Source organism: Sciurus vulgaris (assembly GCF_902686455.1).
Source record: "Sciurus vulgaris genome assembly, chromosome: 14".
In the NCBI taxonomy this organism is placed as follows: Eukaryota; Metazoa; Chordata; class Mammalia; order Rodentia; family Sciuridae; genus Sciurus; species Sciurus vulgaris.
In genome coordinates, this window is record NC_136475.1 from 78,312,084 (window position 1) to 78,336,117 (window position 24,034).

Sequence of the window (24,034 nt, forward strand, 5' to 3'; positions counted from 1 at the left end):
ACACAGCATTGTGGCCACAGCAATGGAGGTAACCGCACACATGGGGATGGCTCCACCCGGGGACCTGAGGGATGTAGGAGTTTGCTGAAAGCCTCAGGCAGAGTGTGTGGCAAGGCTTACAGAGGAAATCAGGGAGCTGAACTCTGGGGCAAATGGGAGATGATAGGGATGCTGAACTAGGGGTTCCTCTTGAGAAAGGCCTCAGGGGTTCTTAGATTTCAAAGGCTTATATATGAGACCTAAGTCACCAGTCTGCCCTAGGGCTCTGTGTGAGATTGCAATGCCCTTCTTGATGTCCAGTTCCCCAGTCTGTCCTGGTAATAGGCCCATAATATGCACTGGTTCCCTAGCCCAACCTCATCTAGCTCCTTGCCATCTCCCATTACCATATGAGATCAAGTAAACCAGCATGTAGTATTATTTTAATGTGGAGAGCAATAGGACTACTGGAAGAGTAGGGAAATGGGATTTCTAAGATTAAACAAATCAAGGCTCTGGCCTGGGAAAAAAGACTGTAGGAACAGTTTGCAGTCTCTGAAAGGCGATGGTGCAGCAAAGTTGTTTGGCTTTAATCTCCATTGAGGGGAGATCAATGGAAATAGATATGAGTTGCAGTAGGGGAAATTTAAGATTCACTCCACAAAAGAAGGTTTGCTCCCCGTGGGCTTGTGGGATGTCAGTATAGGTTGCTGTGGGAAGATGGGAAATATATTTCCACGATGCTGTTTGCTTCAGTTGCGCATAGGGTAGACACATGAAAAGCACTGAGGACTCCCTGGCACTCCTGGGGTCAGGATGAGTTCTCGTGGGTCTCTCAAGAACTGGTACAGCATGTGCAAACACACCAGTTTGGAAACAGCGAGTTCTGGGTGAAGGATCCTCCTGTCCTCATGCATAGGAAACTATTTGCAAAACTAACTGAAATTCAGCACACTTTCAGACACCTGTAAAGACAGCAATTATGAAATTTACTGTACTTGAGGCATGGAAAATCAAAGAAATAAAGCCATCAAGGGGTCCCCAAGTTTTTAAAATTTGGCTGCTTACACAGTGCAAAGAAGCATCACGACCTCGCTGCTCTCAGGTAGGAATTTGTTTGTCCCAGTTACCTAAGGCACAAGCTGATGAGCACTGGCAGTTCCAGTTGAAGCCAATCATGGGGCATAAGCCCTGGGCAGTGAGAAATCATCAGATCCGTAAGTGAAGAGTTCACAGTGAGCACACTAATTTTAAAACACTTTCTCTGGAGAGAATTCACTAGTTCTATATCATTCTGACTATGGTGAATCCAGTCATGGGAAACAAATAGAAATCTAAATCTTCAGAGCATTCCAAGAGGCCATCTCCCCTCCACTCCCATTTCTCCAGTTTAATGCACCCAAGAATAAGGAGCTACTTGACTGCAAATTTATATTTCACTGAGTTGATTATTGACTCCTTTTCTTTGTTTCCCACGGTGTCCTATCTTCAGTGATTGTAGAATCCAATTAGATGAAATGTAGAATTTTAATTTTAAAATTTTTTTTAAAGTTTCAGTACAACAGAAACAAAAAAAATTACTTCTTTTTTGGAAATCTGAGTCTTTTTTACAAGTGGCTACTCTTCAAAATTTCCTGATTAAGTAAACATTTATTTTAAAAATTCCCTTTATCTTTTGCCAAAAGAAGCCAGCACACTGCTCGCTGGGAATTGATGCTGCCATAAGGCAGGAAGGGCTTTTTCTATCATGACCTCCTGATGTGTCATCAATCAGAAAATTACAACGGGCAGTGGCAATGACATCATACTCTACTGCCCACAGTGCAGGTGCACTGATGAGCAAGTATAAAGAAACCAACAGAGGCACAGAGCCTCTGGAAATTATAGTCCTCACCACACTTTTCCACTTTTCATAAAGGGACAAACATATCATTTTGAGACATTCCCAGAATTCCACAAATGAACCTGTCCACCTCAGATGGTTAAATCATACACTGGGAAGGAAGAACTTCTTTGAATTGCTTCAGGGTATGGTAGAAATTGTTGGATATGTACAGTTTTTTTTTTTAAAGTCTCAGTCTTTACTTCCAATGATGTTTGTTTTAAAGAACAAAGTGACTTTCTAATTCAAAGGCCACAGCAGTGCCAGGGGTGCCGCAGTACCCAAGTGAGTGGGCATGTGGGATCAGTATCAGAAAGTCACCATGTCCCACTGCCTAGCCATTCCTCTGGACCTCAGGCAGAAGGGCCAGCTCCACCCCAGGATGCTGGGAAGCTGGTTTCTCTAGGCCGGGCCTCTTCTGACCCGATGCATCACTTGGATCTGCTATCTCAGAGCACATGCCCCTGGGAGTGAGGGTTCTGTGACTGGAGCAGACTGTGACGATGATAATACTGTGCAGCTCACACACAGAGTGAGGATTCTAAGAATGGCCCAATCTAGAAATGGCTAAGATGAGATCATACAGGGATAAATACTGAGCCATCAGGAGACTCCTGGGTAGTTCGAGAGAAAAGTAGATGAACAGTGAGACTAGGCAGAAAGGAATCCAAAACATGGAGACAGGAAGGGACAGGTGGGGAGACAAGGAGTAAGAGTGAAGATCCACACCAGTCAAGCTTCCTACGGGAGGCCTGTTACAGAAGTCAGCATAGAGCTGGCATCTTGCCCCAAAGGGGTTAGATACTCCAGGATGCTTGATGCACGGCCCCTTGGCCTGTGACCATGTCATTGTTTCTGATGGGTTCATTGTTATGTCACCAGCAAATTAACAATCCCAGCTTTCTCTTCCTGAATGTGTTGATGCTTGTGTTACTTTTGAATGAACCCCTTCTATGTGGAACTCTTCACAGATGACAACCCAATCTGCAAATTGTGCTGGCACAACTGCCATGGTAACAGGCCCTGGAATCTTTTTGCCAAAGTCCCCAATGGTCAGGATAGATTCACACTCAGAACAGCCCCACAGCATTGAGGCAATGAAGCCAGCACAGAGTGGAAATACTGCCATCCTAGCAGATGGGAGCTTCATGCTTCAATCCCAGTTCTGCTACTTACATGGGACAGTGAAGTCCTTGTCATCTCTCTGAACTTCAGCTTTTCCTTGGATGAATGAGAAGTGTATGTCTTTCACAGGATTCCCAGGAATAAAACATCTGGGAGAGCCTTTGACCCATAGTAGTTGCTCAAGACAACTTATGTGATCATGTTTGGCCATTTTGTGCATTTTATAAGTATGCACGTGTAACTTACCCCCTTAATGTTGTAGTTAAGATAATTCCGAAGACATAGCTTCCTTTTGTAGAGCCCCTTTCTTCACATGGTTATGCCTCAGACAATAGGATACTGTCGGGGGGAGATATACCACTGTCACCCCAGCCTTCTTCCATCCCTCTTTAGGAAATCCATGAACTTGCAAGTGAGCTGATGTCACGTGAAAAGGATGGTTTTGACTACCTCTCAGGGGCATATGGACATGCCTTTCCCTGTATCTGAATAGCAAAGAAAATCCTGGGTTTAAGATAGGGCGAGGTTTGGGGGATCAGACTGGCTTATCCAGGGTTGAGGTACTTGAGACTTTTAGGACATTTCTAAAAGAACAGAAAGGTTTTCTCCAACTTCACATTATACAGCATAAAGAGTGGGGATCTGGGGGCTTAGAAACTTCTGTCAAGCCTCCACCAGGAGATGCAGTCCCAAGGATGGTGGGCTCTGCTGTAAGCCAGTCAGGGATGGGCTTACACCTCCCCCATGAGGCCTAAAGGATGGCAGCCACACCCAGGAGGAGGAGAAGGGGAAGTACAGGGAGTCAGGTGTCCAGTTCATGTAATATGGATGGGGTAATGGAATACTGCCCTTACCCCCTGCCGATCCTACTGCTGGTTCCTCCTGGCTTCAAGGACCTCAGGATCGGCTGCAGGGATATCACTGAAGGGTAGTAAGGACTCCTACCCTCTTCCCTCAGCCCCCTCTGACTACAAAACCCTTCACCTCTGGGGCACGAGGCCACACCAAGCCAGAAAAAATAGATAGGAACCATGGAGTATGCCATAAGTTCCTGGGTGTGGGGAAAGGGGTTTCTGAATGAGAGTGGGTAGACAGAAGAGGCAAAGCTCAGAAAAGAGAGATGGGAAAGGACAGTCTCCTCCTTTTTGCTGGGACCAAGGAGAATCCCAGGACACAGAGAGGCTGGGGAACTGCACAGCAAGCACTGTGCACCTGGGCCACCTGAGAACTGAACAGCGGTTTCAATGCCTCCCAGTGCCCCTGAGCCCTGCCCTTCTGTTCTGATACTGTCTCTGATCATCTGGCTTGCTTTCCAACCAGCTACGATGGGATGGACAGGGCGGGGCGGATGATGGTAGGGACAGGGCGGATGAGGTTGGGGACCTTGTAGAGCTCAGGAGCTCTGATCAGACTGGATTGAGGGGGCTGAAGAGGCGCTCTAGATAACACCTTCTTCCAGCTCCAGGACACCTTCGCGGGACCCGCCCCGCCCCCTTCGGTACCAAGGACAGGCGGTGGGATTTCCCTCTGCCCCACTTCCCTGTGGCTCCTAATTTGGGAAGGAAGACCCCCAATATATCTTGGGACCAGTAGCTGAGGGGCCGGGCCGGGGTATCCGTCTCCCTTTCTCTGTGTCCCGGCTGGGTGTGGCTCCTGGGTGCCGCTGTTTTCCTCTGTGCGTCCACCTCCCTCCACCTCATTCTGGCGGCCCCCCTCACAGAGCCGGGAGGAGCGTGTTCTCCGCCATGAAGCTCGGCAAGAACCGGCCCCACAAGGAGGACCCGCAAAGACAAGGTAGGACCCCTGGCCCTGACCGTGACTCGGTGGCGCGTCCAGGCCGCTCGCAGCCACTTCTTCGCACGTGAGCACCATCAAACCCCGCCCCCGGGCAAGGCACAAGGCCTTCCTGGGATTGGTTCAACCAGAGCCACCTGGGCGGGGCCTGAACTCCCACTGGCTGTCGGAGTCAGGCCCGGCCCCGAGAGCCAGGTCCTCTAGGGTTGGATGCTCCTGGGAACTGGGTGGTCCGGAAATGGGCAGACAGCCCTCTTCCGGATGGACTCTTCCTGTCCTCGTTGCTCCCTATCCTTTGTTTTTTACACCATTCAGGGGCTTTTAATTGAAGGGGGAATAAATTGCAGGAAACATTGTTTAGTCAATTCTTTCTTTCTGGGGGAAATCCAGAGTCCCAGGAGTGCTTGCTCAGTGAAAGAAGTCACCGTCCTCTCCCCAGGCTGCAATCCGGCCTCACCCAACTGGCAGGCCCTGGGAGGCTGGAGTGGCCTGTGGCATTGGTGCCTCAGGGAGGCTGCTGCCGGGAAAGGGGCGGACAGATGTCCAAGAGGAGGGAGGGAGGACAGGCGGAAGACAAGAGGAGAAACGTGGTGAAGAGGGGAGCTGGGTGGGGGCTGTCTGCCCATCACAAGCCCACTATCAGTCTCCTGGCCACCATCCCCAGCATGTCCTCTGTGGCCCCATGGTCCTCCAAATCTCTCTCCTTACCTCTTGCTACATGCCAGTTACTGCTGTGCCCTCTCCTTGGATTGAAAGTGCTACTGCTGGCTGAGGCCCACACTCACCACCTTTGGGTGACTTTTCAGGGTTGTCATTTCCTCATCTCAGTGAATTAATATACACCAGTACAGGGCTAGGTCCTGAATTTCATCAACTATTTTGCATGGATAAGTTATTTCCTAAACCTCAGTTTTCCCATCTATGACATGAGAATAATACCTATCTGGACAGGTCTTCCCTAAAAGATTAGTGATCCATGTGTAAAGTGCCTGGCATGTGCCTTGCACATAGTAGTCACCCAATTAAAGGTAGCAGTTGTTATGTATGTATGGATTTTTTTATTCCCTACTTTCTTCCCCAAAGGATATTCAATGCTTTAGTAAATAGTGTTTAATAAAAGAATTACATTCAACTAAAATTAAAAATGAGACCAAACATAGTATCAATTAAAAGAACAAGATTAGGTTGAAAACACTGCAAATATACACTGTCCCATTTGAAGCAGATGCTACCAAGTAAACCTTAAATTTGACTCTCAACTTTGCCACCCACTAACCAGCCCTTCTATCCCAGATGAACCAGCTGTGCTCGAGATGGAGGACCTTGACCACCTGACCGTTCGACTGGGGGATGGGCTGGATCCTGACTCAGTGTCACTAGCCTCGGTCACTGCCCTCACCACCAATGTCTCCAACAAGCGGTGAGTGGGTGGAACCCACATCCCCAACTGCCTCCACCTGAAAGGAAGGATTAGTTTGCCAGGCTTGGGAGAGGAATCAGGCCCCATGGGCAGCTTTTTCCCGGCCCTGCCCCTTCTTTTCCTTAAGTGTCCATCTCACCCCTTCCCTGCAAGGCAGAATGTAGCAGCTGCATCCTATTTCCAGGCCATTGAGCACCTCTGTCTTTGGTTAGTCCTCTCCTGCTGGGACCTCTCGGACAACTAATCCCCATCCTATTTGGCATTCCTCTTAGGGGTTTGCAGACCATGATTCTGTCCCTCCACCTTTCTGCAAGATCTATCCCTGTCCCTACCCACCTCCCCACAAGTGCACCCCTTCCACCAGGCCTGATGGTACCTTCTCCTCCTCAGATCTAAGCCAGACATTAAGATGGAGCCAAGTGCCGGAAGGCCCATGGATTACCAGGTAGGTGGCACCTGAGGCCTCCTGCCTTATGCACTCTGCTGTGGTGGGGATTTCCAGTCCGATGTGCCTTATAGATTCTGTCTAGTGAATCTGGGGGTCAGAGCAAACCACAAGTTGTATATAAATTGTCAAAGTTGACTTGTTCCTGGGAGGCATTCCTAAGAAGGATTGAAGTAGAGAGGTACAAACCCAGAGAGGAGCTGGAGAACTCTGCTTATGCTGGTCAAAACCCTTCCAGGCTTTTGTGTCCATCACCAGACATCATAAAGTAAGAGGGACCTGGGAAAACCATAAAGAGACCAAGGAGAAAAGTCTGCAGGCAAATGCACACACACACAAACCAAGTATTCAAATGGTTAAAATGCGAGCCTTTGAAGAAAGATTTTTGGAACATATAAAAAATTGTTCTACATTATTCTAATGCTGGAAGTAATGTCGATCTTGTCATATCACAGTGGGAATGTGGATTCTTTTTTATTTTGTTTCTCTGCATTTTCTGATATTAACACAACTTTTTTGTTTATATGTTTTCAAAACTGGAGACAAACAGGCTACAACAGGGTGAGGTTTGAAGCTGGGGGGTTACGAACGTGGCTCAGTGCAGGCAGGACAGCTGAGGAGCAGGACTGGTGGATGCTAGGCCAGGCCACACTGGCCTCAGCATTGCAGGACCAGGCCTTCCATCTTGGCCGTTCTCCCAAAGTTGCCCAGAGCCTGAGAGACAGTTATGCTCACACTAGACTGGTGGACAAGCCAGAAGCACCTTGTCCTTGCATATAAAGTGGAGCAGAGGGTGCTGGGGAGATAGCTCAGTTGGTAGACTTCTTGCCTTGCAAGCACAAGGCCCTGGGTTCGATCCCCAGCACCGGAAAAAAAAAAAAACAAAAACATGTAAAGTGGAGCAGAGGAGAAGGAGGAGGTATCTCTCAGGCAGGCGCCAGTGTCCTGCCTTGCTCCAGACCCTCCCCTGGGGCTTAGTGAGACCCAGCTGTAGGTTCCTAGCATTGGGAGGGGATGCTGAATGGTCAGCAGGAGCAGAACTTTCAGGAGACCCCTCTTGGCAGGCACTGCATTTCCTGTTTGTGGGTGTTCTGTCTGGGTACCAGTGCCAGGCCCCAGAATCAGAGTGAGCCTCCCCCAGGGGAGCTTCAGTTCTGATGCTCATGCACAACCCCCCTCTCCTCACCTCCCTCAGGAGATGATATGAGGGATGAGAGCCACCTTTCTGTGGAAAAGGCACATCTGAACATGTTCCCCAGGGATTTGCCTCCTATCCCTTATTCTGTACTTTAGTTTATCTTCAGTTCTCAGCAACCATCTCCCCGAGCGCTTGAAAAATGGCCCCAGGCAGTGTCCAACAGACCACACTGGTGGTTTCAGGAAATGTTGCCCCTGGTCTCTCTGCCAAAACACAAAACAAAGAGTCCTGAGGATTCTGAGGGCTTTCCTGGAGAACAGGGCCCAAGGACTTGCTTCTGTGTGCTGAGAACAGAATTTAAAAAAAGAAAAAGAAAGAAACTCCAACTCAGACACCGTGCCACAGGCCTGTCTCATAAGGAAACACTGAAAATGGAGTTGTTGTTAATGTTACCTATTTTTTGAAGATTTATTATGTGCCAGGCACAGTGCTAGGAACAATATATGTGTCTCCACTTAAATTAATTCTTAACAACTACTCAAAATAGGTGTTATTACATTTTATAGGTAAGAAACTTGAGGCCGAAAAAGTTAGGCACTTGCCCCAGGTCACACAATGAGTCAAGACCAGAGCCCAGGTTCAGATCCAGGAACATCTGACCACAGTACGAAGAATTAAACCTGGACAATTGTTCCCTTCTGGTCCCAATAAGCATTCTCCCAATGCTTACTGCTTGTTTTCAAACTATTTTCTACCAGAGACTTTTGTTAACTAGGTCAGATATTTTCCATCCAAAGACTTCTTAAACCTTCCAAATCTAACAAAACATTCGCTGCATTTAAAATGGTGGCACAATAGTGTCTGGTGAGTCCTTCACAGCTCATATGCAGTTGTCCATAGACTCTGTGTGTGTGTGTGTGTGTGTGTGTGTGTGTGTGTGTGTGTGTGTGTGTGAGAGAGAGAGAGAGAGAGAGAGAGCACATGAGAGAGTGCTATGAGGATGCAAATATGAAATAATTTTTACTTTAAATAAATACAACATATAAAGCAATAAAACCCAAAGAGTCCTCACTCACTTTGAGAACTTGGCTTTAATGGATTAGAAAGAGCTCAGCAAGCACACACGGCTAGTGAGAAGAGAGGGGGTCCTAGCAGAACTCAGAGGCAGGAGGGATCCTAAAGGCCCAGAACCATCCTGAAGATTGGATACCACTAGAAGGAGGTCTGGAGTGAAGAGACTGCGGTGTGCCCAGATCTCTTGGATACTTAGAAAGGATGTGACATGGAAAGTCTTTCCTGACTTGATTGGCATCTCCCAGGCAACGAGCCACGGTGGCCTCCGTGTGAATGTGCAGTTTCCCCACCAAAGTGAGCATTTGGCAGAGATGCTCTTGGCGAGTCATGAAGTCTTGAGTCTCTTCTTTACCCTCTTTTTCTGGCACCAAGATGTAACACATTGTCACCTCCAGACCTCTCTGGTTTTCACCCCCATTTCATCTCCCCAGCCACTGCCCCGGCCTCAACTGTATTATCGCTCCCACTTCTTCCTGGCCTCCCTGCCTCCTCCCCTCCATCTTCCATGTCACCACTGGCGAGACCTTCTCCAGAGGCAGATCTGGTCTTGTCACATCTCTGCCTCATGGTGATGAGGAGAGGTAAAGGCTGCTGCAGAACCACAGTACCAGAGGGTCCCCCAACTCTCCTCTCATGTTAGCTCCCAGCTGATGATCTTGAAGTTCACTCAGAGTGCCCTGGAGCAGATCACAAAGCACAATTACTCTTCCCTCAGGACGGGGGTATAGATTTTGCCACTCTATTTTTCCATGACTTGTAACCATTTGTCCCTTATGTCAGAAGGGGACTCTGGAAAGTAAATAACCAAAAGTCAGTTGGTCAGGTGGCCCCAGGTGTAGCTCCCTTTGCCTCTCATCTTCCTCCCTGGAAAAATTGAGTTTGAAATGGCAATTTATATGCTTTCCTGGTGATTTTCTTACATTAGCATTGAATGTTGTTATTGCTGGTTTTATTCGTATTGAGGATTGAATCCAGGAATTCTCTACCACTGAGCTATATCCTCAGCCCTTTTAATTTTATTTCAAGACAGGGTCTCACTAAGTTGCTGAGGCTGGCCTCAGCCTCCTTCCTCGGCCTCCCAAGTCACTGGCATTACAGATGTGTCCAGCTTTGAGGTTTCTATTTTCTTAACATGATGATGATTGGGGGAAAGAACCACCCAGCCCCACCCACAGAAGACTGGAGAATGGCCAGTTTGTCTCTTTTTAATTTCAAGCACTGTTTTTCCTTATACAGTCAAGGTGGGGGTGGGAGGCTCCCCGAACACCAAGCCCAGTGCACCTTTCTCCTGTGATCCCAGGTTTCCCCCGACACCACCCCTCCATCAGCAAAGCACACCCTCTGGATCCTCTCTTCCCCCATCCTTTAGTTCCTTTCAACCCTCCACTATTTCTAGTGTCAGAGTTGCTGACCCCTTTGGTCATTGCTGGCTCCACTCCATAGAGGTGGAAGTTATGAATCCTGAAATGGGGCAGCATCATTGTGGCCAGGCCTCAAGATAGGGGACATCCAAAACAACCATCCTCTCGACTAGCATAGCTATGCTACTTGACCAAACAACATCCATCTACCTTCCAGTCCTGAGTTACAGAAAGCCTTTTTTGAAGGGGGGATGGGTTACAATGGGACTTCTTAAGTCTTTGGCATAAAAAGGTTCATGGAAGTTAGAACTCTATAAAAACTACTGTGTAAAGAATATTCCAGAAGGACTTCTAGTGTTTGTTTACTCTCTTCATAGTAAACTTCTCAGAGCTAAGTTAATTAGCCCTGTTTCCTTTTTAGTTCCCTGAAGAAATAGTGATTGTTGACCCTCTTTGAAGCTTGGATTCTAAGCTTTCACTTCAGTCTCTCTGGACTTCAAGCTCCAAAAAGAAATGTTTGCTTTCATGGTTCAAGTGTTGCTTTGATGAGTAAATATTCAGTTTCCCGTTTCTGTACTCTCCTAGCAACATTCACACTGCAACTGAGTTTCTGATTTCTTAACACTGTTACTTGTGATGTGTGGATTTTTCTTGATCTTTGGAATATTTATAAGACCTTGATGCACACAGCGAATGATGATTTTAGTAAAGATTCTTGTTTTATATATATATAAAAGGAAAATAGAGCTGGGGATACAGCTCAGTGATAGAGCAAGCGCTTGCCTAGCATGTGCAAGGTCCTGGGTTGGATCCCCAGTACTGAAAAAAAAAAAAAAAGAAAATAATTCACTTCAGTAAAATCATATTTAGAAGTTGCATGGAAGCACAGCAACTGAATTACCACATCTTCGAGATGAAAAAGCTCCAAGAGCAATCTTTCCAGTTCCATTATAGGTAAATGCTATTACTAGCTGAGATAAGGCATTTGGGCACATGGTCTTGTGAAACCATCCCAAGCCATCCCCAACCCTGCCAGCTTGAGACCGACCACTGCCTGAAAGCAGAGTCTAAGAAGCCACTTAGAACCGTGTCTGGCACTGCACAGAGCTTTCCTCCGTCCAGGCTGCCTTTGATCCACCTTATCTTACCCACTTCACTCTCTCCCAACTTCATGGATAGCTGGTGTCTCTGCTGGTAGCTGAGAAATTTGAAGCACCTTGAGCCCACGGTGGTCCTCCACAGTCACACCAGAGAGCAGGTCAGGTCTGGGACTCTATGCCACGTCCAGCAGCCCCAAGACAGTTTCACCATGACCACCCAAAGGGGATGAAACCTCCAAGTCCAAAGTGAAGATTTGGGAAAAGTGGTTACATCAAAAGTTGCACACACACTCCTCTAGGGGTGTGTGTGTTTGTGTGTCTTTTTAGTTATACATATCTACATATGTGTGTGTCCATATGAAGAGAGAGATTTGGGGGGGGGGTGCTTAAAATCTACAAGCCAATAATCATTTACACCAAGTTTTACGAGGCTAAGGAGTTGACTGCACTCCCACCTGTGCCTGGCCCCATCAGGTGCCTCTAAATATTTGTTGAATGAGTGGACAACTGAAAAAGGGCTTCGCTTCCCAGGACCAAAGTAAGATTCCAGGGAGCTGGAGGCCATTTGAAGGACACAGAACACACACAACATACAATGGCCCGGCTGAAAAAGTGGCTCAGTGAGCACCAAGGCCTCCCCACCAATTCAGAGAAGTTAAAGGAAAGGAGAATGGGCAGGAATGTGGAAAGGGGGCCAGATTCCAGAAACACAAGGAAATGCCAGAGGCCTGCAGGCTTAAATGAGAAACCCTAGAACAGGGAATTAAATGTACATTAAAGAAGACTCTAAAAGCTTAATTCCTAGCTGGGCACGGTGGTGCATGCCTGTAGTCACAGCTTCTCTGGAGGCTGAGGCAAGAAGATGGCAAATTTGAGGCCAGTCTGGACAACTTAGACCCTGCCTCAAAATGGAAAATAAAAAGGGCTGGGATGTAGCTCAGCGGTAGAGCGCCCCTGGGTTCAATCCCCAGTACCACATGCAAAACACAGATAAGGCTTAATCCTGAGTGTATGAAACCCCTGGGCAGAGCCATCCCATCCATCTGGGCAAGAGCTCAGAGCTCTGAAGTCACCTAGGAGCTTTAAAACACTGATGCCTGGCCCATCGCCGACACCCGCCGGGTTGGCCAGGAGTGTGTCCCGAGCACCGTACTCAGGGGATGCCCCCTGCCCCAGGTAATTCTAATGAACCTGCTTAAAGGTCACCCAGCCCATGGCCTGCTAAAACCAGGGTGCTGAGGCTGGACAGAGCCCAGGATCACCCAGCAGGTCAGACAGTGGTCAGCCTCTGAGTCATTGTGGTTCCCTGTGCCCTGCAGCCCTCCTGCCCTGCTCCTGCCCTCCAGCAGGACCCGGCTCCAAGGCCCCTCAGCTGTCTACCTGGCTCCCCCTTCTCCTGCCCGCAGGTCAGCATCACAGTGATTGAGGCTCGGCAGCTGGTGGGCTTGAACATGGACCCCGTGGTGTGCGTGGAGGTGGGCGACGACAAGAAGTACACATCCATGAAGGAGTCCACCAACTGCCCCTACTACAATGAGGTCAGTGGCCCCGTGGCCTAGCTGGGGAAAGGGGCCTCCTGAAATGTGGCAGGAGGCTGGGCCCCAGCCCCACAAGGAGCCCACAAGGAGCAGCTGAGTGTCAAGGAATGTAAAGGGCTACCAGCAGAGGTGACTCTGGCCCATCCTGCTTTAACCCCAGCACACTGACATGCAAACCCTCTGGACCCCTAGTCTAGATCCCGGTCTGGCCCTGATCTGACCAGGGCCACCCGATGAAATGTGGCCTGGGTTCTGTGCAACTCCCAGAACAAACCCTACAGCCCACGAGACCTGGTCCCAGCTATTTTCCAAGCCAGAGCCCTGGGCAGTGCATCGGTGTGGTGGCACCAATGCCATTAATGAACATTTCCCATGTGCCCAGGACTCTTCTAAATGCATTAGGTACATCACCCATCAGAGGTTGTCACTGTTATCCACTGTACACAGGGACACTGAGAGTCTGGGGGAGGTTCTTACTGGTAGGGCTCTGGGTGCTTCCCCTTTATGCTCAGTCACCTTCTTGATCACCTAAGCCTCTGAGGGCTTGCCTTCTTACCACTGGCCTTGACTTTGTGTGCAAGAGGTAAAATACCTGGTGCCCACTGTTGCTCTTTCCAGCCCTTTGAGGCCACATGAAAGAAGAGGGACCTCAGAAACTTTCTAGTTCAATCCCCTGCCTTACGGAGGAGGAGGCTGAGGCCTGAATACTGGAAGGGACTTCCCACTGTCACAGGGTACAGAGACATTCACATCAGGGGCCAGACTGTCCAGCCTCCAGCCCAGGGCCCTGGCTATCACTAGGGCGCAGCATCTTGACCCCTGGGCTCCAGAAGGAACCCCATAGTGACCAGCTATGGTGAGGGAGGCCCAGGCCTCCCTCAGATGCCTGAGAACACAGCAGATTGGCCCAGACACCTGGACCCCGAGCCTCCCTTTCCTAACGGGGGTACACAATAGCTGCAGGAAATGAGATGTGCCAGGCAGGCTCAAGTGGACACCTGTCCTGCTCCTGAGGTGCAGGGAGGGCTGAGGGGACGCAGGAGCAGCCGTGGGAGCCTCCAACTGCACCTGCAGGAAGATAAACCTGTGCCCTTCAGCACAAACCTGGCTGAGCTGTCATGTGTGGCCACACACGGACCACATCTCCCAGCCAGTTTCCCTTGGGGCCCCAGGGCAGAACACCACTGCTCAGGACTCATCCGGCCTTGTGTGGAGTTAGGACATCTCTGACCTCATGTCAGGACACATCCATGACTGGAAAGCATCTGACCTAAATAAGGACCTACTTTCCCATGACAGCTGTGGAGACAGGTCCTTGTGACCCAGTGTGGTTACTGATGGAGGTAAAGCCGAGCTCGGTGCACCCGAGGGCTCACTGTACAGGCCCATGCACCTCACGTTATATGCACATTGCTCCCTCTTTGCAAACTCCTACTCACCCTGCAGGGCCCAGCTCAGCTGTCTTGCCACTAAGCAGTTATCCCTGCCCTCTCTGGGTCAGAGGTCAGTTCCAGGCCCAAGACCTTTATTTCCCTTTTCTTCTCTTCCTCTTCAGTGAGAGGTACAGATATGTACTGCTGCTGGCGAATTCCCTGAGCTGGCAGGAACTTTCCTTTGGTTCCATTAAAACAACAGAAGGAGGTACAAACAACCAACATGACTTAGTAAATTTCTACACAATTCCAGAAGGGAGCTGTGCTCAAGAAATACCAGGAATATGACCAGAGACAGTTCAGAGGGTGCAGGATTCTGGCCCTCACTGAGCTAGTGCATTGCATGGGGCTGACCCAGCTCTGAGGCTCTGGGCCCGATGACCCATCCTGCCTGGCTCTGAGCCTGCCCTTGTGAAGGGTGGCTCATGACTTCTGCCCTCCAAGAACAACCTGCCATTCATGGCCCAGGCCAAGCCTCTTTCCCCATGCACCTGGTCCTGCCCGGACATCCGGGGAGCACCATCCTTCCTCCTGCCTAAAGTCAACCTCTCCCTTTGCCTTGGACCCTTCTCTTCCTACATCCCAAAGAATCAGGCATTGCACCTTCTACCAACACAACAACTTCATCTTTCCTTTCTTCTGGCTCCTTCTCCTTCGCCTATGTGGTGTTTGACTGCAGCGTGTTTGTCTAAACACCACCGTGAAAATCCATGGCAGCTCAAGGACAGGAACTAGACACTCCACATCCATGGGTCAAGGGCTTTCCCCACTCCCGTGGTCCTCTCCAGGGCCACCTTCTTCTCTCCTCCATTCCCTGGAGGCATGTGAGTTGTCCCCACCTTCTCTTTCCCAGCCACACCTCAATCTGCCCCACAGCATTCCACAAGATCAACAAGGACCTTACTCCTGAGGACAATGTCCCCTGCTGTCCTCTCTCCCTTGACTGCCCAGTCCCTCCATCCTCTTGTCTGCCCTCCACTATTTTGCTTCCATGTTTCTCCAGTTCCTTCTCCCACCACAGAAATCTGCTTCTTGGAGCCCTGTCTGGGGCCTGCTTCCCCTCTGACGCTCTCCCCAGGTGTTTCCTCCATTCAAAAGTTTCAGTCACCATCCGTGTGCTGATGGTTCCCAAATCTGGTTTTCCACCTGCCTCCCCAGAGCTGCAGGCTCCCCACCCCCAGCCAGCGCCACCTGGACCTGTTACTGCCACACTGAGCAACTAAAGTTAATTGCTTGTGTACTACATGCACACCTAGGTTGAGAGGACTTTACAATCACACCTCACAGTTGTCCCTGTGCCCCTGGAGAGGTTCAGTGTGCCACCTGAGACTGTTATCCCCAAGTCACAGGGCTCAGGAAGAATGTGATGAACCCCAAAATCACAGCTAGATGTGGCCAACTCTAAAGCTGGCACTTTTACCCACAGTGCTCAAGGTGAGGCTGCCTCAGTCAGGAACTGGTACGCGGGCGACTTTTATCTCTGAGTGCTTCAGAAGCATGTATGTCTTTTCTTTCCCATGAGTTCACCAAGGCAGTGGGCCCTCTGCTCACTGCCCACACCCTTACCCCAGCCCCTGCACCAAGGCCAGGGGACAAGGGTGGGGGCCACAACTGTGAGTGGCAGCCCTCAGCACAAGAAGACAGTTCACGCCACAGCGTGCTAGGTTTACAGTGAAGTAAGTGCCTTAACACATCGTAGGTCCTCAGCACAAAGAATCTCCTTATTTTCCCTTTTAACCTCCCCGAAGTTGGGACGCATCTTCCAGGCAGCATGGTGGTTTAATGGTGATATTTATGTGACCTTCAAACCACAGTGTATCACACAGTCAAGAGCATTTTCAATTCAGTGGCCGATGTTATAATATCTCATCAGAGCTTCATGAGGTGGAGGTCAATATCCCCATTTTACAGCTTGGGAAACTGAGGTTCAGAGTATGTGCTATTCAAGGCCACACAGCTAGAAGGGGGCAGAACTGAGACTGTGGCCCACAGGCACAGCACATCATTGTCAACCAGTGGTTCCACTGACTGGCAGCAGGTGGCCCAGCCTAGGGGATGGGGCCCTGCCTCCCCCACCCCACCCGGGTCATTCAGAACTGGTGGGTTACACTACCGTTCATCCAAACCTTGGGGCTCAGGGAAAATGGACAGGGTACAGACAGGCACTGCCAGGAGGGAGGGGCCCGGCACCATCCTGGGATATGGCTGCAGCCCCCCAGTGACCGCAGCCTGCTCCTTCCCCTACAGTACTTCGTCTTTGACTTCCACGTCTCTCCTGATGTCATGTTCGACAAGATCATCAAGATCTCGGTGAGTGGGGAGCAGTCCTGGCAAAAAAAAGGCCACTCCTTCACCTGCACCTTTGTGCAATCTCAAGAGGTGGCCCCCTTTGGCTAGACCAATCATAAAAAGGTAGCCTGGTGCCTGGACACATGGCCGGGCACAGGGGGCACAGGATGGATTTGGCTCCCTCCTGTCCCTTTAGCCAGGTTCCTCTGTGCAGCATACAACCTGCTGGCCCGTGCGTGCCAGCCAGCCAGCCAAAAATAAAGACAGTGTGGTCAGGAGAGGCTGATGCTACCCTGCCAAACACCCTCCCACGTCACCACTAAGCTAGGGTCCCCAGAAAGACTGAGGTGGTGCCACCTTCAATGGGTCCCACCCGGGCCCCATGGAAAACTTTGTCCACTCCTGGCCTGACTGGCGGCTGGTCGTTCTGCCCGGAAGGTGATCCACTCCAAGAACCTGCTGCGCAGCGGCACCCTGGTGGGCTCCTTCAAAATGGACGTGGGGACTGTGTACTCCCAGCCTGGTGAGTAGCAGTGCGGGCTGGTCAACCAAGGGTGTGGGGCTCAGGGAGCGGGGCAGCCATGGTCTTGCCCACCATGGCAGTTCCTGGGCTCAGTTGCCGGGGACCACAGTCTGGCAACTGTTAGCACACAGCCATGTGGCCTGTGGGGAAATGACGTGCACAGTTTGTACATGAATGGCAGGGGGCAACCGGTACCCAGTCTGGCAGGTCTCCCTCGTTACCAGACAGTCACTCCGTGCAGAGCCTGGGAAGACTTCCGTACAATACATGGTGCGTGCTGTGTGGCCATACTTGTAGAGGGTGCAGAGCGAGGTGCTATCCTCACAGCCTGGGAAGATGTGTGCCCAGCCTCCTGCCCCCTGAGCTGGCACCTGCCAAGCAGAAAGGACCCCTTCTGTCCTCACAGGAACTCCACTGTCCCCCTTTGACACTTGAGGGACCTGAAGCTCAGAGAGCTCCAGAGCTTGCTGCAGTCACCCAGCTGGTCAGGAGGAATGTCAGGCCATGTCTCCAGAGCCTTTCCTAAGTCACACTGTCCAATCCAAATGTGGTAGTGACACAGTCATTGCTGAATGTAGTATGGCAGCCTCTGAGGGACTCCTGAACTCTAAAAACAGTTTTTTACAAGGGACCTGGGTCACCTGAGGAGCAGCAATGTGAGGCAGTGGTTGATTGGCAGCTTTGTAAGTACCTGTGGGCCAACACTGTATGAAGATGGTGAGGAGGAAACCCCAAGAGCTGGCCCAAAGGACTTGTCACCACATGGCCTACTTGGGGCCATTTTGGGTCCCAATTCCCAGTGTCACATTTTACCTCCACAAAATAGTGAGGTAGGCAGCAGCACCCCTTCCCATTTTACAGATGAGATAAATGAGGCTAGGAGCCATGAAGGGGCTTGGAAGGACGAACACTTGACACTGCCTTGTGGTTCAGCCTAATAGACCCAGGTGACATACCTTCAAACTGGGACTCGGATCAGGGAATTTGAGTTCAGTGCCCAAGAACACACACATAAAAAGTATAAAATCATAGAACATTCCAGCTACATAAGACCTTAAAAACGTCCAGTCCCATCTTTATTATAATGGAGCTGCCCAGGGAGATGAAGGACTTGCCTGGGTCTCGGTCTTGCAGGGCCTTGCCTTCTCCACTGCCCCACGCAAGTCATGGGCCTCAGGGGAGGCCAGCTGGACTGACCATCCAGCTCTGAAAGGAACAGGAAAGAGTTAGTCTGCCACCATGTTACTTCCCAGGAAGCACACACAGCTGCGGGCCACAGTTCTGAATGTCACTGGCATCCTGAGGATGACCTCTTCCAGGGCCGAGCCATGGGTGTCCCCTATTGCCATTGGCAGGCCTGAGTTCTAAAGTCAAGACGAAGTAGAAAAGTAGAGAGAGTAGGGGAGCTCAGTATGCCCCCTGGGTTTCTGGATGGTCAAGTCCTGGTCAGGAAAGCACAGCCCTGGTGGAACAGCAGCAGGTGCCAGCATAGGCCAAGCATGCCATCCCAGCAGGTGGACCCTCCCTACCCCACGTAAGCACCATTCTCATTTCACAATAAGGAAACTGAGATTCACCAAGTTTAAGTAGCTGGTCCAGGGCCACACGGGGAGGTAAGTGGGTAGAACTAGGGTGTGGGCCCCACACCCGGGCTTTCCACTAGGGTAACCCATTCCTGGACTTGTTGCTCTTGCCAAATCTGCCCCTGAGCCTGGTGCCCTTTTCAGGGTGTGAGAGGCTGAAGTCACACAGTTCAGCTGTTCAGTTGAAGCCATCTTCTTCACTCTGATGGTCTCAGGCTTGACCTGATCTTCTTGATGAGTCCTTGATTCCTGACCAAACCTGGGCAGTATTAGGAAGATGTTCCCAGGGACCCAGAACTGCTGGGTGCTGCTGGGAAGCTTTGGGTGGTGTCAGCACAGGTGGAACTGGAAGGGCTTCAGTGGGGTCCAGAGCCTATTCTCAGCCTGGCAGGACCCTCTCTACCCAGTCAGAGGCAGTAGTAGGAAGCCACTGCTGCTCTCTGCTGGAGGGGAGCTTGGTTTGTAGGTCATGAGGAGGCCTGGGAGCTTTCCAGCCAGCCAGACCCAGCAGGTGCCAGGGCCAGGTCGGAGGCAGTGAAATGATGTTTCAGGCCAGTAAGTACAGAGTTGGGCTCTCAGGTTGTTCTTGCATCTCTGACCTGAGATCAAACAGTGTCAGGACTGGAAGGACCTCAGAGGTCATCAGACCAGTGTGTTCCTGGCATAGGGATCCCCACGGCCACATTGCTGATGGTCACCTAGCCTCTGCTTAGACCTCCCAGCACCCCCTATTTTAGGTATTTCCACTGTGTTTATGTCAGTTAAACAAACAAACAAACAAAAAAACTATCACCTACAAACTACTCCCCACCACCCCCATCTACAGGTCTGGTCTGTCTTTCAGGACAGAAAACAAAACTTTTTCCTCTCTTCAAATAGCTTTAAATTTGAAAATAAAATTCATGTCACTCCTGAGAGTGTGTTACTCTCTTTTCTTGCCAAATTTCCCTAATTCATTTAACCATGTCCACCCATCTGTCCATCCACCCCTCTGTCCACATGTTAATGGACCTGCCATTCATTTATCCATCCACCATCTACACATCCACCCACTCTACCAACCAGTCAGTCCACACCAGCCCTCAATCTGTCTCCCATTAGCCATCTAGCTATCTGTTCATCTGTCCCTGCTACATACATCTGCTCAGGCAAGGCCCTGAAGTTCTGGGGATGCCTAGGACATGGCCCCCTCCTCTTGAGGCATGCCAGCCCAGCAGAGGTCTCCAGCAGCTCCCCACTCCTGTGACTTTCTGCCTTTGCCCTCCTTGACCCTCTTCTTGGACTGCTGTGGCATTAGCTCTACTGAGACACAGCTGGGTTGGCTGATCCCCAGTTAGGCTGGTTTCTGCACACAGCCCCCTACCTCACCTCAAGGAGCCTCTGGGACCAGAGCCCTGGAGGACACAGGCCTGGGCTGCAGTAGAAAGTGGAAGAGGAGGAAGGAGGGAGGGAGGCAGTCCTGAGCCCCTGGGGATTCAGTGCCCACCCAAAACACAGGGAAAAGCCCTGCACAGCCAGGCTTCCCCTCTGCCTCCTTCCACCTGTGGTTTAACACCAGCCTGAAAGAGCAGGCTTCCTGAAGTGCCTGTCCTTTGCTCCACACTGTCCTAGGTCCTGGGGACCCTGGGACACTAGTCCCTATCTTTAGGAGACTCTAGTCTAAAACTGGGGCCAAGCAGATAATTACAGTGGGGTGGGCGACAGACATCCGAGGCAGCAAGAGCTCCAGAGAGGCCAGGAGCCACGCCTGTGTGGAAGTCGGGGCAGATGCGAGAAGGAGACGACCCCGGGGCCACTGAACAGGAAGGGAAGAGGAGGGACAGGACTCACCGGGCAAGGACACAGCGGCCTGAGGTGGGATCAGCAGGAGCTCAGAAAGGAATGAGGGCTTTGGGGAGTATCGTGGAGGGAGAGACAAACCAGGCAGGAACAGCCACATTGAGCCCTTGGGCTTCCTAAAGCACTGGGGAGCCCCAGAAGGTTTGGAGAGGGGGAGGTGATAAGGTAGGAGCCGCTGCTTTGGATACCCTGTCTGGTGGCTGTGTGTGCCTGGCTAGAGTGGTGACAGTAGGAGAGGCCACAGGCCAAGAAACCCAGTTAGGAGGCTCGTCACACATCACACCCCACATCAGGGTATGGCCTGGCGGGGGTCGTCCAGCTGCACCACTCCAGGCCAGTTTCCCTCGTCTCTCCCTGGTCCAGATACAGCAGAACTGTGGCCCCTGGTCTCTGGGACCTGCAGCCTGGGGTCCCTAGAGGCCAAAACGTGCTGAGCTCTTTTAGGTCTTCAGTCTACCCTGATGGTGGGAAGCTGTAGGGGCGGGGACATGGCTACAGCACCCTCGTCACCACTGCAGAGCACCAGTTCCATCACAAGTGGGCCATCCTGTCAGACCCTGATGACATCTCGGCCGGGCTGAAGGGCTATGTGAAGTGTGACATCGCTGTGGTGGGCAAGGGGGACAACATCAAGACACCCCACAAGGCCAACGAGACAGACGAGGATGACATTGAGGGGTGAGCCACACCTCACCCCAGCCCTTCCTTTCCCCAGAGGAGCTCCTGGTGTGGGCTCCAGAGCTCTTGTGTCCACCTCCCGTACCCCGTTCCCACCCAGGTACCCACACAGCCCTGCTCTTCCTGGAGGCCCTGGGGCGGGGCAGCAGTGGTGGGCAATGGAGGACAGTTAGGAACGACATCACTTTGACTGCCAGACCTCTGGCTCTAGGAATTTGGTAGGAAGGGTAGATGCTGCAGGCCAGCTTCCAGAAGCTGCCAGGTCTGGAGGGTGCTAACAGGAGGCACCCAGGAAAGCAAGGAGATTCCGTGTGTGCCATGTGGAGGCAGCAGATGAGGCTTTTGAGAAATATCCTGGGACCGCATGTGCCTCAGTGGAAAGAGGGCAGTATCCAGTGACTCAGGTCTTCCTGGGCTGGGGAAGGAAGAGCAGCTGCTTCTGAGGTTTTGGTCTGGGGAACGAAGGATGTGGCATAAAACTGCACAAGTTGATCATAATAGTAAGACTGGCACCCGCTCTACGATTCACAAAGTGCTCCCCCATTGTAACCTGCTTGAGCATTTCATTGTTTTCCGGGGAGGTGGGTCTTATCGTTCCCACCTTACTGGTGAGGACACGGGCTCAGGGTGATGGGAGATTTGCCCTGCTTCCCACCGCGGGTGGGTGCTGTGAACTCGGGTGTCTTTCGTCTACATCTCGCCTCTCCCCTTTCCTTCACGGGTTGGGCCAGACCCCACGGTAGGCAGATGCAAGAATGGAGGTGGGGGCTCTGAATCTGGCCACCATGGCCCTGGCTGGATGTGTCGGCAGGAACTTGCTGCTCCCCGAGGGGGTGCCCCCAGAACGCCAGTGGGCCCGGTTCTACGTGAAAATTTACCGTGCGGAGGGGCTGCCCCGGATGAACACGAGCCTCATGGCCAACGTGAAGAAGGCTTTCATCGGGGAAAACAAGGACCTCGTCGACCCCTACGTGCAGGTCTTCTTTGCTGGCCAGAAGGTACTGGGGTATGGTGCAAGAGGCTGGGCTGAGAGTGACCGGTGTCAGAGGGCAGGGATGGGCGTGGTGGCCTGGGGAAGACATGAGGTGAAATCGGGAGCCTTCGGCTCAGGCTGGAAGGTACGGCCAGTCTGGGAATCGTCTGGGTCATGGATGGTGCTTAGAGAATGCGCCCTGCCTCCCAGGGTCCTCAGACCAAGGGCATGGGGAAGGCGAGTCTGAGAGGCTGGGGACACACACACACACACACACCCTAACCCTCTCTCCCTCCCACCAGGGAAAGACTTCGGTGCAGAAGAGCAGCTACGAGCCCCTGTGGAATGAACAAGTCGTCTTCACAGACCTGTTCCCCCCACTCTGCAAACGCATGAAGGTGCAGATCCGAGACTCCGACAAGGTCAACGACGTGGCCATTGGCACCCACTTCATCGACCTGCGCAAGATTTCCAATGATGGAGACAAAGGTCAGCAACGGGAGCCCGGTTGCGTTAGGGGTGGGACACAAAAGGAAGGAGTAAATAAGACCCTCTCCTCACACCATCCCTGGCGTCGACCTGACAGGGCCTTGTTTGTAGCCCCTGCCTCAAGGAAAAGGGGACGTCATGGCTGGCTCAGTGACCCAGTCCCTCCTCCCTGTCCTTGCTGCCACAGGCTTCCTGCCCACACTGGGCCCAGCCTGGGTCAACATGTACGGCTCCACACGCAACTACACGCTGCTGGACGAGCACCAGGACCTGAACGAGGGCCTGGGGGAGGGCGTGTCCTTCCGTGCCCGCCTCATGCTGGCCCTGGCTGTGGAGATCCTGGACACCTCCAACCCTGAGCTCACCAGCTCCACAGAGGTGCAGGTGGAGCAGGCCACACCTGTCTCAGAGGTGAGGCCTCTGGGGCTGTGCTGCCCCCAGGGCCCCCAGTTCAGCTCCCATCCCACCCTGGAAGCCAGAGTCCTGACTTTGCCTTTTGCCTACCTCAAGGGGCCAGACCCCAGGATGATGCCTGCTTCAGGGAGGAGAGGCCTTCATTTGGCCCCTCAGCAGGATCTTTGTCCTGGTCTCCCATTTGCTTGCACTCTTCCCAGAGGTGCCCCGAGAGCCACCAGCTCCCAAGATGGAGCCTCAAGTCTGCCCCTCTTCCCAGTAATGGTTGTCCCTGTGGATGCAGAGGCAGCTCTTCTCCAGGACCATTGAAGCTGAGGGCTTCATGGTCTGGGCTGCCTAACCCCAAAACTAGGTAGGATGCCCTGCCCTCCATCAGCCCAAAGGGCCATTCTATTACTTGCTAGAAGGAGGCCTGCCCAGGCCCATTGCCCTACTGAAGTTTAAGGATGGTTTGAACTACCTCCTGCACAGAGCTGCACTGGGAAAATGGAAGAATTCTTTCTATTTGGAGCTTTCCTGGAGGCCTCAATGATTGACAGGAAAAACGGAGACAAACCAATCACCTTTGAGGTGACCATAGGTGAGTGCTGTGCTCTCAGGGGGAGGGTCTTCAGGCCTAGGAGCTACTAACTATCGGACCCTGCATCCCAGCTCCTGGACACAGGCAACATTGACCTCTTTCCCCTGAGTGTCCTCAGGACCCACACAGCAACTCTATGGGAGAGTACCTGTCCCCCAGAGGGGCCAACCTTCGCTCTACCTTGAGGGCTGGTCTGCATCTGGGATATGGGAAAGAAAGACAGGACAGACTCTTGGGGTCTAAAGAGGAAAGAGTGGGAACCCAGGCCAGGTCCTAGGCTGGACTTCATGCTCAGACAACATCAGGGCTCTCAGCATGATCCTGGTAACATGGGGATCTTTCTCCGGCTGATGTTCTGTCCTGTCTGAGCCCCGTTC

At 51.6% G+C, this 24,034-nt stretch overlaps 1 protein-coding gene across 5 annotated transcripts in view; it reads left to right on the plus strand.

The window, feature by feature from the left end:
• Nucleotides 1-24,034, plus strand: part of OTOF (otoferlin) — a gene marked incomplete at its 5' end in the record, with an annotated part of 86,283 nt that overhangs the window by 44,357 nt on the left and 17,892 nt on the right. For all 5 annotated transcript variants that reach the window (XM_079110120.1, XM_079110118.1, XM_079110121.1 and 2 more), the window contains 11 exons: nt 4,707-4,780; nt 6,074-6,200; nt 6,591-6,645; nt 12,725-12,856; nt 16,537-16,599; nt 17,017-17,101; nt 21,042-21,201; nt 22,013-22,199; nt 22,477-22,663; nt 22,851-23,074; nt 23,549-23,657. In XM_079110120.1, the coding sequence (XP_078966246.1) occupies nt 4,707-4,780; nt 6,074-6,200; nt 6,591-6,645; nt 12,725-12,856; nt 16,537-16,599; nt 17,017-17,101; nt 21,042-21,201; nt 22,013-22,199; nt 22,477-22,663; nt 22,851-23,074; nt 23,549-23,657 (1,403 nt within the window). The remainder of the gene's footprint in view (nt 1-4,706; nt 4,781-6,073; nt 6,201-6,590; nt 6,646-12,724; nt 12,857-16,536; nt 16,600-17,016; nt 17,102-21,041; nt 21,202-22,012; nt 22,200-22,476; nt 22,664-22,850; nt 23,075-23,548; nt 23,658-24,034) is intronic.